General features: G+C 42.5%; 1 protein-coding gene across 4 annotated transcripts in view; it reads right to left on the bottom strand.

The window, feature by feature from the left end:
* TTN (titin) overlaps positions 1-20614 on the bottom strand; it is a 268870-nt gene that overhangs the window by 32271 nt on the left and 215985 nt on the right. For all 4 annotated transcript variants that reach the window (XM_069470275.1, XM_069470284.1, XM_069470255.1 and 1 more), the window contains 7 exons: positions 19945-20532; positions 19736-19840; positions 19112-19309; positions 18724-19020; positions 18039-18626; positions 17646-17948; positions 428-17533 (listed from right to left, as the gene is read on the bottom strand). In XM_069470275.1, coding sequence (XP_069326376.1) covers positions 428-17533; positions 17646-17948; positions 18039-18626; positions 18724-19020; positions 19112-19309; positions 19736-19840; positions 19945-20532 — 19185 coding nt within the window. The remainder of the gene's footprint in view (positions 1-427; positions 17534-17645; positions 17949-18038; positions 18627-18723; positions 19021-19111; positions 19310-19735; positions 19841-19944; positions 20533-20614) is intronic.

Genomic DNA, 20614 nt, shown 5'->3' with positions numbered 1-20614 from the left:
CCCCCAAGCCATGTCCTTATATGTTATAGCATTCAAATTCAAATTCAGTGCCAGATAACTAGATTAAATGATAAAATTTACCCCAAATTCATCATGGGTATAAAAAGGAGGAACAAGACGAACAATCTTATAAGAAACTTATCAGTTTCTGCACACACATATGCCCCATATATACACACATGTATATGCAGTTAGATTCAATTATACTTAAATTCAACATATGTTATCCAATTCTAGCTATTTAAATTTCTATTTTTTAAAATCAATGAAAAACTTTCTTTGTTAAAGATTTCATTTTGTGCTGTAGTATAAACAGTTTGGGGTGTGAACCAACAGCATTTAAGATTAAATAATGACTAAAATAATTTACAATATTCTAGCAAAATTCACCATGGATATGTGGAATTACCTTGTTCTTAAAACATACCTGTTATTTTCACTCCTTCCTTCATTTCAGCTGGTGCACCAACACCAAACTCATTTTCTCCAGAGACTCTGAAGTAGTAAATAGCCCCTTCTTGTAAGTTGGTAACTTTGTAGGAGAGACGGTTGCAGTTGTTGGTCACGGAGACCCATGCTTTCTTGCTGGCCTCACGTTTTTCTATGTGGTAATTCTTCACGGGTGCTCCACCATCGTTTTCAGGAACATCCCAGGACAATACTGCAGAGTCTTTGGTTACATCGTGTACAGAAATATTGGCTGGAGGACCTGGGGAATCTAAAACTTTGACAACTAAAGTCAGTGTAGCAGCACTCAAAACATTCTGGATTGTTAATGTGTATTTTCCAGAATCATTTCTGTTGGCATTTTCAATAGTAAGTGATGTACGAGAGTCTGTGGAATCAATGTAAGCTCTAGTGCGGAGGTCAGAGTCTGGCTTGCTCCACGAGACACTGGGTACTGGTCTTCCTCGGAAAGGTACAGTCATGGTAAATGAGGAGCCAGCCTTGACAATCAAGGTCTTCTTCATTTCACTGTCAAGATCAAATACAGGTTCTTCTTCTCTTTCCTTTGCTATCTGAAGGTCGGAGTTTTCACTGGGATCACTGGCACCGACCTTATTGACAGATCTTACTCTGAAAACATATTCGGCTCCTGTTGTTAGTCCACTTATTGTATATTCTGTGCCTCTTAAGCTCTGAATGGCAGTTTTCCAGTCAGTTTCATCAGATGTTTTGTATTCTACATTGTATCCAGTTATTGGGGCCCCGCCATCAAACAAAGGCTTAACCCAGCTAATAGTAATAGATGTCTTGCTGGAGTCCACAATTTTGGGTTTGGATGGAGGAGATGGTAAGAACACTGGATCTTCTGCCCGAATTAAGGGAGAGGGTTCACTTGGAAGACTCAGGCCAGCAGCATTTTCTGCATAAACCCGATACTCATATTCACATCCTTCCCTAAGTCCTGTTGATTTCACTCTCAGATCATAAACTGGTTTTTTGTTTACACGCACCCATAGTAGGCTGTTTTTCTCTCGCCTTTCAATTATATATCCAGAGATTTCACTGCCTCCATCACTCTCAGGTCTTGCCCAGCATAGTGTCATGGACTCTTTGGTCACAGATGTAATTTCCAAAGATGTAGGTGGACTTGGAACTGTAAATGGATCTAATGCCTTTATAGCCACACTCTCTAGGGACTCACCAACACCATATTTATTAACACCAGTTACTCTAAATATATATTCATTGCCTTTGAGTAGCTTGGTTACTTTACAGAATGTTGTCCGCAACTCTGCTTCACATATTGTCCATGCAAGGCGGCTTGTTTCACGTTTTTCTACGATGTAATAGTCGATATCTGCACCACCATCTTCTTGAGGACGTCCCCAGGAAAGAGAGCATTTCTCAGAAGTGAGGCCACTTATTTCAAGTGGTCCTGCTGGTGGGCCAGGCTTATCAAGTACCTTGCAATTAACTGCCACAGACCGAGTTCCTGCAACATTCTTCAGTGTTAGTGTATACTGCCCAGTGTCTCGTCTTACACAGTCTTTAACTGTTAAGGAAGTATTAGAGTCCGTTGAGACTATTTCTGTTCTGGCTCTTTCTTCAATTTCTACACCATCCTTGGCCCAGGAAATTACTGGCAGAGGTCGCCCTGCAATGTCTGCATTTATCTTAAGGACCTCTCCAGCTTTGACAACAACAACATCTCGGAACTTGACATCCATCATAATTCTTGGAGCCTCAACATCGTCTTTGACTGTGATAGGTCCAGTGGATTCAGATGGTTCACTAACTGAGTCAGCAGCATTCCTTGCAAAAACCCGGAATTCATAACGCTGATCTTCAGTAAGTTCAGTTACTTCAAAGTATGTTTCTTGGATGTTAGTATAATTGCACTTCAGCCACCGTCCATCTGGTAGTTCTCTACGTTCAACAATGTATCCTGTGATCTTAGCTCCACCATCATAACGTGGTTTAGACCATTTAAGTGACACTGATTTTCTTGTGATATTTGTGACTTCAGGTTGTCCGGGAGGGTCACAAGGATCTCTTGCAGGGACTGGTTCACAAGACTTACTGCATTTACCAATTCCAGCAATATTCTCAGCATATACACGATACTCATACATCAGTCCTTCATCAAGGCCGGAGACTTTCATTTGAGTATCGGCAATGGGGATTTTATTTGCTTTCGACCAAAGAATGCTGCTTCTTTCTTTATACTCAAGGTGATAGCCAATTACTGGACTTCCTCCATCATTAACTGGCACTTGCCAGCTTACGATCATGGTAGATTTTGTGGCATGCACAACTTTAGGAGTACCAGGAGGACCTGGGGGACTGAAAGGATACTCCGCAACAACAGCTGAAGATTCACTGTAGGCACTCTTTCCATAGCGGTTTTCTGCACAAACACGGAACTGATACTCACTTCCTGTTATCAGACGAACTATTTTAATGGATGTTCTTGCAACTGCTTGGGAAACTACATGCCAAGTTGTAGAAGTGGTTTCTCTCTTTTCAACGATGTAATTGCTAATTTGGCAGCCACCATCATATTCTGGAGGATTCCAAGAAATGGTTACACTGTCACAACTAACCTCATCAATATGTATGGGACCTGGAGGTCCTGGTCTGTCAAGGACAATTATGGTAATAGGAACTGTTATGGATCCAGCACTGTTTGAAACACATAATTCATAAGTTCCAACATCTTCCCTTGAAGCTTCCTTAATAGATAGTGATGTTACAGTCTTTGAAGAAGAAACATTGACTCTAGTTGTCTCTTTAAGAGCCTGACCATCTTTTTTCCAGCTCACCGTAGCTTGAGGTCTTCCTTTGAATGGTACATCAATTTTAAGTTGGTCTCTAGCCTTTACATTGAAAGTATGGAAAGGAAGCTCAACTGAAGGCTTTATTTCAATATCCCTTGCAATTACTGGCACTCCGAGTTGTCTTGGATCACTTCTTCCTTTTTCATTAACTGCAGCTACCCTGAAGACATACTCTTCTCCTGCAGTTAGGCCAGATATAGTTGCTTCTAAAGTCTTAACTTGTGTGCAGGTGCTCCATTTTTCACTCCCTTTAGTCTGCATTTCAACTACATAACCAGTAATTTTGCTGCCACCATCACTTTCTGGTTTCTCCCACTTAATTGTAGCTGTATTACGGGTCACATCAACAAGAGTTACTCTTCCAGGTGGGAGGGGTGGTTCAGACACTTTAACAGGTTCAGATGTTTCAGCTGGCAAACCAATCCCATATTCATTGCAAGCCAAGACTCGGAAGTAGTAAGAACATCCTTCTTGTAGATTTTCAATTTTGAAAGTATTTTTTGTGCAATTGTTTGTAACAGTAGCATAGGCTTTTCTTGTAGTTTCTCGTTTTTCAACGATGTAGTTTGTAATCTTAGCTCCGCCATCAATAAGTGGTGGTTCCCAGGACAGTATCACTGAGTCTTTCTTCACTTCTTTTACAGTCAAATTCACAGGAGCACTTGGTGAGTCAAGAACTCTGACGTTAACAAAAGCTGTTTTGGAGCCACTGTTATTTTCTAATGTCAGATTATACCGACCACTGTCAAATCTGGTAACATTATCAATCACCAACATTGTAAATGAGCTGGTCACCTCAATCTGGGCCCTCTCAGTGAGAATGCCATCTGCCTTTTCCCATTTAACTTCAGGTTCTGGTCGACCTTTGATAGTGACAAATAAGCGTAAAGTAGCACTTGCACGCAGAACGACCACCTTTCTAAGATCAGCATCAAGTTCTATTTCCGGTGGCTCTGCCCTCTCCTGAGCAAGAACCGAACCAGGTATAGTTGCAGGTTCACCTACACCTTCAGAATTGATGGCACAAATACGGAAGTTATATTCAGTATTTTCTTTAAGCTTGGTCACTGTGAACTGCTTTCCTTGTAATCCTGTTGGTGGAGTGCAAGTTGTCCATTCATCAGCAGAGGCTTCTTTGACCTCAACAACGTAGCCTTTAACAGGTGCACCGCCATCATAAATTGGCTTACTCCATGCCAGGGATACAGAAGATCTGGAAGTGTCTGTCACTTTTGGATTGCTTGGTGGACCTGGTGGATACAAGGCATCACATGCACGGTAGAATACAGACGGCTCACTAGGTTCGCCCACACCAGCAGCATTTTCAGCAGCTACTTTGAATTCATAGGAGTGGCCTTCGGTAAGGCCAGTTACCCTGAACCGGAGATCTGTCAGTGTTTTCTTGTTGCACTTGGTCCATCTAATGCCTTCCTTATCTCGTTTTTCAAGAATGTAACCCTCAATTTCAGCTCCTCCATCATCTACTGGGCGAGCCCATGTTACTACCATAGAATCTTTGGTGATTGCGGAGACTTCAGGTGTTGAAGGAGGGCCTGGTGGTTTATAAGGATTACAGGCTATTACAGGCTCAGATTCCAGTGGCTCCCCAATTCCATATTTATTCACAGCCATGACACGGAAAATGTACTCATTACCAGGAAGAAGTTTAGTTACTTTGTGGTTAAGGGCCTGTACCTCACTTGAAACCTGGGTCCAGGAAAGTCGGCTTGTCTCTCTCTTTTCAATGATATAATGTGAAATACTGGCGCCACCATCTTGCAAAGGTGGGTTCCATGCCAGGTAACATTTTTCTTCAGTAACCCCAGTCACTTTCAGTGGCCCTTCAGGAGGCCCTGGCCTGTCAAGGACCTTTACAGTGATTGGTATAGACTTTGTACCACCAACATTGCTGAGTTTCAGAATATATTGTCCTCCATCAGTCCGTATACAGTCTTTGACAACAAGAGTTGTTTTCTGAAGAGTAGATTTAATTTCCATTCTAGCAGCTGTCTCTTCAAGCTCTTTTCCATCTTTTGACCAAACAATATCAGGTATAGGTTTGCCACGGATATCAGCTTCAAGAACAAAAGTCTCTCCTGCATGAACAACGATAACATCTTTATATTTTGGATCCAGAGAGGCATTTGGTGCATCAATTTCATCCCTTGCAGTAATGGCACCACTACTTTCAGATGGTTCACTAAAGTTGCCAGCTGCATTTCTTGCAATTACTCTAAATTCGTATCTTTGGTCTTCTACAAGCCCACTCACTGTAAATTCAGTTTCTAACACATTGGTAAAGCTGGCTTTCATCCAACGGCCGTCAGGTAGATCTTTCTTTTCTACAATATAACCTGTTATTTTGCTACCACCGTCGTAGGCAGGCTTCTTCCATTTCAGTGTGACATTGTTTCTTGTAATAACAATGGCTTCAGGGCGACCAGGTGGGTCACATGGGTCACGAGCAACAAAGCATTCCGACACTTTGCTGGGCTTGCCAATGCCAACAACATTTTCAGCAGAAACTTTGAACTCATACTCAAGGCCTTCATCAAGCCCAGTTGTTTTGAATTTGGTATCTTGAATGGGAGTCTTATTTACCTTGACCCATAAAATGCTATTCTTTTCTTTCTGTTCAAGGTGGTAACCAATAATTTTGCTGCCTCCATCATTAACTGGCTCATGCCATTGCACAAGCATTTGATCTTTTGAGATTGATGTCACAAAAGGAGTTCCAGGTGGTCCAGGTTCTTTAAATGGATATTGTACAACAACTGGTTTAGAGTCCAGGGAGGTACTTTTTCCATACCTGTTTTCAGCAAAAATCCTAAACTGGTACTCAGTGCCTGTTTTCAGTTTGGTTACTTTAATTGTTGTTCTTGCAACTGTTGCTGATACCATATGCCAGGTGGTGCTGGTTGTATCTCGCTTCTCCACAATGTAGTTGCTTATTTGGCAGCCACCAGTATAAGCTGGAGGTTCCCAAGATATGACCACAAAGTCTGCACTAACTTCATCGAACCGAACTGGTCCAACTGGAGGTCCAGGCTTTTCTAAAACGATAATGCTGAGATTTTCTGTGGCTGTGCCTGCACTATTTGTTGCTGTTATGGTATATTTCCCAAAGTCATCTTTGTTAGATTCCTTAATGTGTAAAATAGTTGAGGTAGCTGTTTCCTCAACATTCGCTCTTGTTGTCTGTTTAAGAGGCTCGCCATCTTTGACCCAATCAATTTTAGGTCTTGGTCGGCCTATCACTGGAATTTCAATTTTAAGATCTTCTCCAGCTTGGACACTGTATGTGTTAAATGGTAACTTTAAACTAGGCTGTATAGTTAAGTCCTTGGCTATGACAGGAACACCAAGCACTCTTGGATCGCTTTTTCCTTTCTCGTTGTAAGCCTTGACACGGAACTGATATTCTTGTCCAGAACTCAAACCCGTGATAACTGCATTGCACACTTTGGACTCAGCCACGGTACTCCATTTTTCAGTTCCTTTGGGCTGCATTTCAACAACATACCCCAGAACTCTGCTACCACCATCGTGTTCAGGTTTCTCCCATATAAGTGATGCACTGGTCTGGGACACATCAGTGAGTGTAACTTTTCCTGGTGGTGAAGGAGGTTCAGCAGCTTTCACGGCATCAACAGTTTCCACCGGAACACCAACTCCAAATTCATTTTCAGCCATTACTCTAAAGTAATAAATGGCTCCTTCTGTAAGATTCTCCACTTTAAAACTTGTTTTGCCGCACTTACTACTTACATTAGCATATGCTTTTCGGGTTGACTCACGTTTGTCAATAACATAGTTCTTGACTTTTGCACCCCCATCAATGATGGGTGGTTCCCATACCAGAAGGACAGAATCTTTTCTCACTTCTTTAACTGCCAAATTCTGTGGTGGTCCTGGGGTGTCGAGAACTTTCACAGTCACAAAAGCAGATTTAGATCCGCTGCTGTTTTCCAACTTGAGAATGTATTTTCCAGCATCGTTTCTGTCACAGTTGTCTATTGATAGTTGGGTATAGTTTACTCCCTTTTCAATTTGGACCTTATCTGTGAATTCACCTTCCTCTCGAGACCAAGTGATCTCAGGTGTTGGACGACCTTTGAATGGAATATGAATTCTGGCAGATCCACCAGCTCTTACAACTATTCCTTTCCTTAATTCAGAGTCAAGGTCAAGTTCAGGAGCTTCAAGTTTATCTTCTGGCTTCACAGTACCAGGAACAGATGCAGCCTCACCTAAACCAACTTTGTTGAGAGCAGAGACTCGTATTTTATACTCTTGGTGTTCAATGAGTTTTGAAATTTCAAATCGAGTAACTCTCAGGCCGGTCTGTGGAGTAACTATCTGCCATTCTTCTTCATCTGCTTTACAGATTTCTACTACATATCCCAGGATCTCACTGCCACCATCATAGATGGGTTTACCCCAGGCAAGTGTGATGGAATTTTTAGTGGTGTCTGCAATGTGCACATTGGTAGGTGGGCCAGGTTTGAACACAGGATCACAAGCCTTGTAATAAACTGTAGCTGGACTTGGTTCTCCAACTCCAGCAGCATTTTCTGCAGAGACTCTGAATTCATACTCATGATCTTCTGTTAATCCTGTTACTCTTAAACGCAAATCTGTAATGCGGCGTTTATTACATTTTACCCATCGAATGCCACTTCTGTCTCTTTTCTCTACAATGTAACCAATAATTTCACTTCCACCATCACTATCTGGACGGTTCCAGCAGACTGTCATGGAGTCTTTGGCAATGTTTGTGACTTCCAAGTTTTTCGGTGGTCCAGGAAGCACAAATGGATTTTTCATTAGGACTGGTGCAGATTCCAAAGGCTCTCCAACACCATATTTGTTAACAGCCATTATACGGAAAATGTATTCATTCCCTTCTAGGAGTTTGGTAACTTTCAGAGAATTGGTCACAACTTCTGAAGCAACAACAGTCCAGGCAAGTCTACTAGTTTCTCGCTTTTCAACAACATAGTGAGAAATGTCACTGCCGCCATCTTGAAGTGGTGGGGACCACGCTAAATTACATTTTTCAGAAGTGACTCCAGTAACCTGGACTGGCCCTTCTGGAGGTCCTGGTCTATCTAGTACTTTTACATTTACTGGGAATGACTTAGAGCCTGCAACATTGGAAGCTCTTAAAATATACTGTCCACCATCAATTCTAATGGCATCCTTTATAATAAGTAAAGCCTTGAAATCTGTGTTCTTTATTTCACATCTAGCAGATTCTTCAATTTCCTTTTCTCCTCTTAACCACTCAATGGTAGGTAGGGGCTTCCCATGGACATCAGCCTCAAGCCTGAATGTTTCTCCAGCATTTACCACAATGGTGTCCCTGTATTTTGGATCCATTGAAATTCTTGGGAGTTCGACCTCATCCTTGGCAGTTATTGGTCCAGTACTGTCAGAGGGTTTACTTATCGTACCAGCTGCATTCTTTGCAATGACTCTGAATTCATATCTTTGATCTTCAGTAAGACCTGACACAGTAAATTGAGTTTCAATGACATTTGTGAAGCTAGCTTTCATCCAACGACCATCAGGCAAATCACGTTTCTCCACAATGTAGCCCGTAATCACACTTCCACCATCATATACAGGTTTGGTCCACTGTAAAGTGATTTCATTTCTTTTAACCATTATTGCTTCTGGGGTTCCTGGTGGGTCACAGGGATCTCTGGCTACATAGCATTCAGAATTCTTGCTTGCTTTGCCTACGCCAACAATATTTTCAGCACAAACTCTGAATTCATATTCAATGCCTTCTTCAAGATTCTGTGCTTTAAACTGGGTGTCATGAATAATAGTTTTGTTGACTTTTGTCCACAAAATACTATTTCTTTCCTTTTTCTCAAGGTGGTAACCTATGACTGGGCTTCCACCATTATTGATTGGTTCATGCCACTGTATAACCATGGAGTCTTTGGAAATGGCTGTGGCAAATGGTGTGCCTGGAGGGCCTGGTTCTTTGTAGGGATATTGAGCTACAATTGGATCAGACTCCAAGGCAAAGCTTTGTCCATATCTGTTTTCAGCAAATATTCTGAATTGGTATTCTGTACCAGTTTTCAGTTTGGTCACTTTGAGTGTAGTTCTAGCAACAGTAGCAGAAACAACATCCCATACAGTGGTGGTTGTATCTCTTTTCTGAACAATGTAGTTGGTGATTTGGCAGCCTCCTGTATATAATGGAGGGTTCCAAGATATTGTAATACTTTCAGCACTGACTTCATCAAATTTAACAGGTCCTTTTGGAGGATCAGGTTTATCTAGAGTTATAATTTCAATGGATGCTGCTTTTTGACCAACAACATTGGCAACTGTTATTCCATATTGTCCACCATCATCCTTGTGAGTTTCTTTGATACTGAGTGTGGTGAGGTCAAGTGAATCAGTAACATTGACTCTTGTGGTCTGCTTCAGTGGAACACCATCTTTAGTCCAGGTAATGGTTGGCTTAGGACGTCCAGAAATTGGCACTTCTATTTTCAAATCTTGGCCAACCTGTACACTGTAACTGTTGAATGCAGGTCTTACATCTGGCTCGATGACCAGATCTTTGGCAACTATTGGAACTGCGAGGGATCTAGGGTCACTTCTCCCCTTTTCATTTACAGCAACAACTCTAAAAAGATATTCTTCTCCCTGAGTTAGGTTGGTAATTACAGCATCGAGAGACTTTACTCGAGCACACTCCGACCACTTCTCACTGTGTTTAGCTTGCATTTCCACAATGTACTGGATGATTTTACTGCCACCATCATGTTCAGGCTTTGTCCAACTCAGAGAGACACTGTTTCTGGTGACATCATCCACAGTTATTTTTCCTGGAGGTTGTGGGACTTCTGCAACCTTAATTGGATCAGTAGTGTGGGCAGGAAGGCCGATACCATACTCGTTCTCAGCTGTGACTCTAAAATAGTAACTGCAACCTTCTTGGAGTTGCTCAATTTTCCAAGAGTTCTTATGGCAATTAGTTACGACAGCAGCATATGATTTTCTTGTGGCTTCACGTTTCTCAACAATGTAATTTTTGATTTTGGACCCACCATCCAACAAAGGAGGTTCCCACGTAATTGATACTGAATCTTTGGTGATTTCTGTGACTTTTAGGTTAACAGGTGGACTTGGTGTGTCCAGGACTCTCACAGTAACAAAGGCAGACTTTGTTCCACTGCTGTTTTCTAATGTGAGAGTATATTTTCCACTGTCATATCGGTTGACATTGTCAAGAACGAGAGAGGTGAAACTGCTAGTGACATCAATTATAGCTGCATCTCGTATTTCACCGTCTGCCTTCCCCCATTTAACTTCTGGGGTAGGACGACCCTTTATAGGAACAAATAACCTCAAGGAGCCACCTGCCCTTATATTTATAATTTTCCTTAGTTCTAGGTCAAGATCAATGTCGGGTGCTTCCAATTTTTCCTCAACTATAACAGGTCCAGGGACATCAGCATGTTCTCCAACTCCAGCTTTATTAATAGCACAGATACGGAAGTTATATTCATGCTTTTCCAGCAGCTTCTCTACTTCTATATTTGTTTTATTGATTCCAGTTGGTGGAGTGCACATTGTCCACTCACCAACACTCACATCACATTTTTCAACAATGTATCCTTGGATTTCACAGCCACCATCATATATTGGTTTGCTCCAAGAAAGGAAAACAGAAGACCTGGTAACATCTATGACTTTGGGGTTGTTTGGAGGTCCTGGTTTATAAATAGGATCACAAGCCTTTTGGTAAACGGAAGGAAGGCTTGGTTCACTAAGTCCAGCAGCATTCTCAGCTGAGACTCTGAACTCATAATCGTGATTTTCTATGAGTCCAGTTACTCTCAAGCGCAACTCCCCAATCAGACGCTTGTGGCATCTTGTCCATCTAATGCCTTCTTTATCCCGTTTTTCAAGAACATATCCAAGAATTTCACTGCCACCGTCAGATGCTGGTCTTTCCCATACAACAATCATTGAGTCTTTGGTCACTGTTGTGACTTCTGGAGCTTTTGGTGCATCTGGCACTACAAATGGATTCTTGGCGATTACTGGCTCAGATTCAAGTGGTTCACCAACACCATATTTGTTTACAGCCATTATACGGAAAATATATTCATTGCCTTCAAGAAGCTTAGTAACTTTGCAGCTGAGAGTTTGCACATTGGCATCAACCACAGTCCAAACTAAGCGGCTGGTTTCTCTCCTTTCCACGATATAATTTATGATATCACTCCCACCATCCTGAAGTGGGGGTTTCCAAGCAAGTGTGCATTTTTCTGCTGTAACTCCTGAGATAGCAACAGGCCCTTCAGGTGGTCCTGGTCTATCAAGAACTTTGACATTCACAGTAACTGATCTCTCTCCTGCAACATTTTTGGCCTTCAGTATGTAATTTCCACTGTCGACACGAATTGCATCCTTTACACTGAGACTGGTGGCAAAGTCAGTGCTCTTTATTTCTAATCGAGCTGTGTTTGAAAGCTCCTGATCACCTTTTATCCATTCAATGGTTGGTATTGGTTTGCCATAAATATCTGCATCAACCTTGAATGACTCACCAGCATGCACCACAATTGTGTCTTTGAATTTTGGATCCATACTTATCCGTGGTGGCTCTACCTCATCTCTTGCTGTTATTGCTCCTGTGCTTTCTGAAGGCTCACTAAACACTCCTGCAGCATTTCGAGCTATCACCCGGAACTCATATCTGTGATCTTCAACTAGGCCAGTTACTTCAAACTGAGTGTCAATGATATTTGTAAAACTGGCTTTCATCCAGCGGCCGTCGGGTAATTCTTTCTTCTCAACGACATAGCCAGTGATCTTGCTTCCACCATCATAGGCGGGTTTCTTCCATTGAAGAGTCACAGAATTCCTTGTGACAATGATTGCCTCTGGCCGTCCTGGTGGATCACAGGGGTCACGAGCTACGTAGCACTCTGACACTTTACTTGGCTTGCCGATGCCCACGATGTTCTCTGCAGAGACTCTAAATTCATACTCAATGCCTTCATCGAGGCCAGTTGTCTTAAACTTGGTTTGAGGAATAGGTGTTTTATTCAACTTAACCCAGAGGATGCTATTTCTTTCCTTGCGTTCTAGATGATAGCCGATGACTCTGCTTCCTCCATCACTGACTGGCTCGTTCCATTGTACTTCCATGCTGTCCTTGGAGGAAGCAGTGACAATAGGAGTGCCAGGAGGACCAGGAACTTTGAATGGATACTGGGCCACAATAGGCTCTGAATTGAGGTAGGTACTCTTTCCATATCGGTTTTCAGCTGCAATTCTAAACTGATATTCACATCCAGTCTTTAATCTGCAAGCCTTTATTGTTGTCCTTGCAACTGTAGCTGACACAATGTGCCAGGAGGTTGTGGAAGTTTCCCTTTTCTCAACGATGTAATTATTGATAGAACTTCCACCATCATACTTAGGTGGGCCCCAGGAAAGAGTAATACTATCAGCAGTTACTTCATCCATTTTAACTGGTCCGGTTGGAGGCCCTGGTTTGTCAAGAACAATAACATTAAGGGTTTCAGTAGCTTCGCCAGCTGAGTTAGTCAGTTTAACTACATAATGGCCAACATCTTCTCGGCAAGCTTCCTTTATTGTCAGTAGTGAATTATTTTCTGTGCTCTCTGCATTGACTCTAGTTGTCTGCTTCAGTGGCACATCATCTTTATGCCAGGTTACAGCTGGTGTAGGGCGTCCAATGAATGGAACATCAACTTTCAGGTCTTCTCCTGCCAGGACAGTGAAAGTATTGAACAGGAGTTTGAAGGCTGGTGGAATGACAAGATCTTTGGCAATCACTGGCACACTCAGTTGCCTAGGATCACTGATGCCTTTTTCATTCTGAGCCGAAACACGGAAAGAGTATTCTTCTCCCTGAATTAACCCAGTGATGGTGGCTTCAGTGACCTTGACTGTGGCACAGGTGGCCCATTTATCACTGCCTTTGCTCTGCATCTCCACAATGTAGCCTAGAATTCGGCTGCCTCCATCATGCTCTGGTTTCTCCCATGAGAGTGACACGCTATTTCTTGTGACATCCACCAAAGTTATTTTTCCTGGAGGAAGAGGTCGTTCTGATGCTTTCACAGATTCTGCAGTTTCAGCGGGCAGCCCGATGCCATATTCATTTTCAGCAAGAACCCTGAAATAGTAGCTACAGCCTTCTTGAAGCTGGTCTACCTTCCAGGAAGTCTTGTGGCAGTTTGTTGCAACAGTTGAATATGCTTTTCTTGTCGATTCTCGCTTTTCAACAATATAGTTCTTGATTTTTGAACCTCCATCCAGGAGAGGAGGCTCCCATGTCAGGGTGACAGATGTCTTAGTGACTTCCTTTACCTTCAGATCCTGTGGAGGGCCTGGGGTATCTAGTACTCTAACATTGACAAATGCAGACTTGCTGCCTGAGCTGTTTTCTACAGTTAGTATGTATTTGCCACTGTCGAATCTGTTTACATTTCCAACAATAAGCAGGGTATAAGAGCTTGTGGATTCAATGCTAGCTTTATCTAAAGATTCTCCATGTTCCCGGGTCCACTTCACCTCAGGTGCAGGCCTGCCTTTGATCGGAACAAAAAGTCTCAGGGTGCAACAGGCTCTTATAGTGACAACTTTGCGCAGATCAGCGTCCAGTTCGATCTCTGGAGGCAGCATTCTTTCTTCAGCCTTTGGAGTTCCAGGAACAAGGGCAGGTTCCCCAAGTCCTTCAGAATTCATGGCATAGATGCGGATTTTATATTCCTGATTCTCTATGAGGTTGGTGATGGTATAAGAAGTTGCCTTGAGCCCAGCTGGTGGAGTGACCACCTGCCACTCATCTTCCTCTGGTAGGGCAATCTCAACCATGTATCCAGTGATTTCTGAGCCACCATCATAGATAGGTTTATTCCAAGCAATTGAAATGGATGATCTGCTTGTATCTAGAACGCGTGGGTTACCTGGTGGGCCAGGCTTAAATACAGCATCACAAGCCTTATAGAATGGACTGGTAGCACTTGGCGCACTAATGCCAGCAGCGTTTTCAGCCATAATCCTGAACTCATATTCATGTCCTTCTGTCAGTCCAGACACTTTATATCTTAAGTCAGTAAGAGTTTTTTTGTTGCATTTCACCCAGCGTTGCCCGGCTTTATCACGCCGTTCCACAATATAATTGATGATTTCACTTCCTCCATCAGAGTCAGGATGTCCCCAGCAGACAACCATCGAATCTTTAGTAATAGCTGTGACTTCAGGATTTTTGGGTGGATCAGGGGGTCCATAAGGATTCACTGCAAGCACGGGCTCTGATTCTAGTGGCTCTCCAACTCCATATTTGTTTACAGCCATGACACGGAAGATGTATTCATTGCCTTTCAAAAGTTTAGTGACCTTTAGTTTTGTTACTTGGACTTCTGAGGCCACATTTGTCCATGCCAATCTGCTGGTTTCACGTTTCTGTACTATGTAATGATCAATTTTAGCACCTCCGTCATCTAGTGGAGGCAACCATGACAACACACACTTTTCTGCTGTGACTTCAGATACAGCTAAAGGTCCTTCAGGTGGGCCTGGTCTATCAAGGACTTTGACATTGAAAATGTGTTTGGCAAAGCCGCCAGGATTAGTAGCTGTAAGTATATAGGCACCACTATCCCTTCTTGATGAATCCTTGTTTATCAGATAAGTGGAGAAATCTGCAATTTTTATTTCTAATTTTGCTGTGCCTTCCAGCTCCTTTCCATCTTTGGCCCATTCCATCGTTGGGGGTGGACGACCTGAAACGTCAGCTTCCAGCTTGAATGCTTCACCTGCTTTTAATATAACTGTGTCCTTAAATTTAACATCCACCATTATCCTTGGTGCTTCAACGTCATCCCTGCACGTGATGGCATCAGATGGCTCCGATGGTGGACTAAGTGCACCAGCAGCATTTTTGGCAATCACACGGAATTCATACGCAGCATCTTCTGTTAGACCACTGACTGTAAATTCATTCTCCAAAATGTTGCTGAAGTTGGCCTTCAGCCACCGGCCGTTAGGAAGATCTCTCTTTTCAACTATGTAACTTGTAATTTTAAAGCCTCCAGTATATTCAGGCTTGGCCCATTTAAGTGTCACTGTGTGTCTAGTAATATTTAGAGGTATTGGTTTCCCAGGTGGGTCAATGGGATCCAAAGCTAACATAGGCTCAGATGGCTTGCTTGGCTTGCTTTTGCCTGCCATGTTTTCTGCAATCACTCGGAATTCATAAGCAATACCATCTGTAAGTCCAGTTGATTTGAAAATGTTGCCTGGTACTAAAGCTTTGCTCACAGTCTGCCATAGGATACCATTTCGTTCTTTTCTTTCAATGTGGTATCCTAAAATGGGGCTTCCCCCATCAGAAAGTGGCTCATGCCAGCTAATTGTCATTGAATCCTTGGTAACTGCAGTTACCTGGGGGGTACCAGGAGGCCCAGGAACTTTAAATGGATAGTTGGCAACTACAGACGCAGATGTGATGCCTGGTCCAACTCCATATCTATTTTGAGCTTTTACACGGAATTGATACTCTACTCCGGTAGTAAGGCGGGTTGCTTTATAGGTAGTGCGTATTACAGTGGTTGCTAACTCAGCCCAGGTAGTGCTATCAGTCTGCCGCATTTCCACTATGTAGTTACTTATTGGTACACCTCCGTCGTTCTCAGGGGGGTCCCAAGAAAAGGTTACAAAATCAGATGAAACTTCATCAAATCTGATTGGTCCAGTAGGTGGCCCTGGGATATCATGAACTTGAATGGTGATGACATCACCAACCTCTCCTACAATGTTCCTTGCTGTTAACGGATAGGGCCCGCTGTCACTTCTGACACACTCGTTGATATTTAAGATGGTTGAAGTTGCTGTATTTTCAAAATTAACTCTCTGTGTCTGTTTAAGAATTTGGTCTCCTTTCTTCCATGTCACTGTGGGCCTTGGTCGACCAAGCACTGGAATTTCCACTTTGATGTTGTCCCCAGCTCTGGCAATGACCAATTTCTGATAGATGCCACGAAGATCCAACTCTGGAAGCATTGTCTGCTCCTTGACGATGACGGGTCTGCTTTCTCTAGGGGCACTTCTCCCTGCACTGTTCACTGCCATCACTTGGAAAGTGTATTCCTCCCCTTCGGTTAGATTCCTCACAACACATTCTAACCCTTTCACGGTTGTGATGTGGGTCCATTGGTCAGAGCCTTTTCTCTGGGCTTCGATCACATAGCCAGTGATCTTGCTGCCACCGTCGTGTTTGGGTTTAGGCCACGCCAGGCTGACGGTGCTCTTAGTTATGTCCATGATGTTAAGGCTGTCTGGTGGTGATGGTGCTTCAGAGGCTCTTACGGGTTCTGTAGTTTCTGCTGGCTCACCGATTCCATATTCATTCTCTGCCATCACTCTGAAGAAGTATTCACATCCTTCAGACAAGCCAGTAACTTTATATGTGCATTTATGGCACTTAGTGGTGGCTGTGGAATAAGATTTCCGTGTTGCTTCACGTTTCTCTACAATATAGTTTGTTATACGTGAGCCTCCGTCTATCAGAGGGAGGTCCCAGTGCAGGGTGACACTGTCCTTTGTGATGTCTGTAGGCCTCAGGTTGAGGACAGGGCCTGGTGTATCCAAGACTCTGACATTAACAAAGCCACTTTTCTTCCCAGCAGGGTTTTCAATAGTCATTACAAATTTACCGGTGTCATATCTGTTACATTCTGGGATAATCAGGAGAGTAAATGAGTCTGTATTTTCAATGTTGGCTCGGTTTTTCAGGTTGATGTCATCTTTCGTCCACGTCACTTCAGGAGCAGGACGACCTTTAATTGGCACAAATATTCTAATGCTGAGTCCTGCTCTAACAACAAGTGTTCTTCGAAGCTCAGCATCTAGTTCAAAATCAGGAGCTATTTCCCGTTCCACAATTTCAACATCTGGAATCACTGCTGGCTCCCCAACACCTGCATCGTTGATGGCACTGATTCTAAAGTTGTATTTTTCTTTAGTCTGAAGATCAGGGACAACAAACTCAGTGATTCTAAGAGCAGTTCCTATTGTATCTTTTATCCAGGCCTCCTCTCCTACTTTTTGATGCTCTACGATATAGCCTGTGATTTCAAGTCCACCGTCATAATGAGGCTTGCTCCATGCTAAAGAAGCAGATTTCTTGGTGGTATCAGTGACACGTGCATTTGCAGGTGGTCCTGGAGGGTCTGAAAAAGAAACAAAGACACAAAAGTGTATATTGAGAGTTTGACTTTTGGATAGTTTATGTAAAATATTGGCACTCCTGAATGAGTGATGTTGAAAAGGATAAATACTAACATGCTGCATCTTTCATTAGAACAGAATTTGAAGCATCACTGGGTGGACCAATTCCTGCTTTGTTTTCTGCACTGACACGGAATTCATAGGTGCTTCCTTCTTGCAGTCCTGTTACTTTGCATCTGAGATCGGACACGGGCGTCTTTGTTGCCCTCACCCATCGCAAGCTTTTCTTTTCTCTCCTTTCTACGTGATATCCTGTGATTTCACTGCCACCGTCATCCACTGGCCTCTTCCAACTGACAGTGGCAGTGTTCTTAGTGACATTCGATACCTCTGGTTTTTCAGGAGGGCCAGGGGGACCTGAAAAAGAAGCAAATTTATGAGAAATCCATGAGTTCCTAACTCTGCTGTAAATGTGTTCATATCAATTTTCTCACATGCTCTACGTACCAAATCTGTCTACCATTTTGACAGGTTCAGACTGTACAGGTTCTCCTTTGCCATAGTGGTTTACAGCTGAGACCCGGAAGATGTACTCGTTTCCTTGGATAAGTTTGGTTGCTACATGCCTGCAAGACTGGATATCTTCAGAAACCATTGTCCATAAAAGTCGGCTGGTTTCTCTCTTTTCAAGAACATAGGACTTAATTGGCGAGCCGCCATCTTCCAAGGGAGGTGTCCATGTAAGTGTTGCTTTTTCAGCAGAAACATTACTGATTTCAATAGGACCTGGAGGACCAGGTACATCAAGGACTGTTACCTTCACATGTTCCTCCTTCGTGCCAAAAGCATTGGTAGCAGTGATGGTGTATTCACCAGCATCTTTTCTAGTGGCATACTTGATAGCAAGCATGGAAGATGTTGGTGTCGAAGTTATCTGAGTGATATCTGATGGTCTAACATCTTTTCCTGCCTTGGACCAACTTGACTTTGGAAGGGGTTTGCCAAGAATGCTAATGGCAGTCAAAACAATGGTATCCCCTGCTTTCACTGTTAGCCCATCTTTTATTGTAGGATCAAGGACAATGGTTGGTGCCTCTGCAAAGGGAAAAAAAATTCATGTAAGTCAGAAAATTAAGGAGGTTTAATTTGCTATTTTTTTTAACAAAGTGAATAAAAAATAAAATGGACCTACCATATTCATCCTTGCAAATAACGGTTCCTGTACTTTCTGATGGAGCACTGATAGCACCTGCTGTATTCTTTGCTCTAACTCTGAATTCATATTTTCCACCCTCAACAAGGTCAGTTACAGTAAAGGCACAGTCTGGGACATTAACGTGGTTGGCTTTCGTCCAAGACTTAGAAGGAAGATCCCGCTTCTCCACTATATATCCAGTTAGCTTATGACCACCATCATATTTGGGTTCAGTCCAAATGAGAGTCACTGAATTCCTTGTTACATTAATAACCTCAGGTTTTCCAGGAGGATCTAAAACATAAAAACAAAAGCAGTCAAACAAATACCAATGTTTTCTTCATGCAGAAAATGCACCTGGGTTTTTCTTCGTACAATGACTTACCAATTGGATCAAGTGCCACGACTGGCTCTGATGGCAGGCTTGGCTTGCCCACACCTGCTAAATTGATTGCCATAACTCGGAATTCATACTCAAGACCTTCCGTTAGTCCTGTCACTTTAAAGTCTTTCATCCTTATAGGAGTCTTGTTAGCTCTCTTCCACAAAAGGCTGTTTCTTTCCTTGAACTCAATATGATACCCTGCAAAAGACCCAGGGATGTGTTAATTCATGTAGAAAGTATAAATGTAGCCTGATTTTACAATATAAATATTTTTGCCCAAATTATTTATATTTGGATATATTGAACAGATAACCATTATTGCTAGTATCCACATATTTATTACCCAGGAATAGTGCCATTTTTTTTTCCTCTTGGAATGCGTATAGTTATTGTCCCTTCTGTTGAACAATTTTAACTTACAGAAATAGATGTTATCACTAAGAAAGACTTTCTTTATTAACTATTACATTAGGAGGTTTTCAATGAAATTAAACACTAGCTGTATGAACTGGAAGAAAAATGCAGACAGTGCTGTTAATAGGGAGCATACATTCAACTGTTTTCAAAGAAATATTTGGAAGGAACCTTGATGTAAACGCTGTAGGGTAAGAGCAAACTAAATACCTGTAATTGGAGAGCCACCAGTTTTCTTGGGATCAGTCCAAGTTAGAGATACGGAGTCATGTCTGACATCCACAATCTTGGGAGGTGGGGGAGCATCGGGCACATCTAGGAAAAAGTTTTACAGATTTATAATAAGGAGCAAGATTTATAATAAGGAGCCTCCCCCAAACCAAGTTTTGCTTTATGTTTTGTGACCTTGAGACACTTACCAAATGGATGTTTAGCAACAATTGGCTCTGATTTCAGGCCTTCTCCTACACCATATTTATTTTCAGCACTGACCCTGAAGGTATATTCCATGCCCTCATGGAGTCTGGTTACTCTAAAGGTGGTTTTCTGGACAGCTGAGGCACATGTCACCCACTTGTTGTTCACGGAATCTCTCTTCTCCAGGATATAGTTGGTGATCTCAGAACCTCCGTCATCCTTTGGAGGACCCCACTTTAAGGTCATGGCTTCTGCTGTGACTTCATCAAATTTGATTGGCCCAGTGGGGATGCCAGGCTTGCCAACAACTTTTATGGAGATAGTTCCTTCCTTGGTGCCAGCAACATTCTTAAGTGTGATTGTGTATTTTCCAGCATCTGATTTTTGGCAATCATATACAATAAGAGTTGTGTTAACTGCAGATGACTCCACACTGACTCTTGTGTCAGTTGGTAGAGGATCTTCTCCTTTCTTCCAGGATACTGACGGAGCAGGCTTGCCTTTTATGGGGATCTTAAGACGGAAGTTGCTGTTTTCTTTAGCCAAGTAGCACAAATCGGGTAGATCCTTTAAGTCGAGATCAGGAGCCACTGTAAAACAGCAGAGATAAATTGTTACTATTTTTAAGGACAGGCAATTAACTTTTTCGGATAGTTATAGTTTTTAAGGGAC

This window comes from Eulemur rufifrons, chromosome 1 (genome assembly GCF_041146395.1).
Source record: "Eulemur rufifrons isolate Redbay chromosome 1, OSU_ERuf_1, whole genome shotgun sequence".
Lineage (NCBI taxonomy): Eukaryota > Metazoa > Chordata > Mammalia > Primates > Lemuridae > Eulemur > Eulemur rufifrons.
Note: the sequence above shows the minus strand (reverse complement) of the source record. Positions and strands in the feature narration are given on the sequence as shown.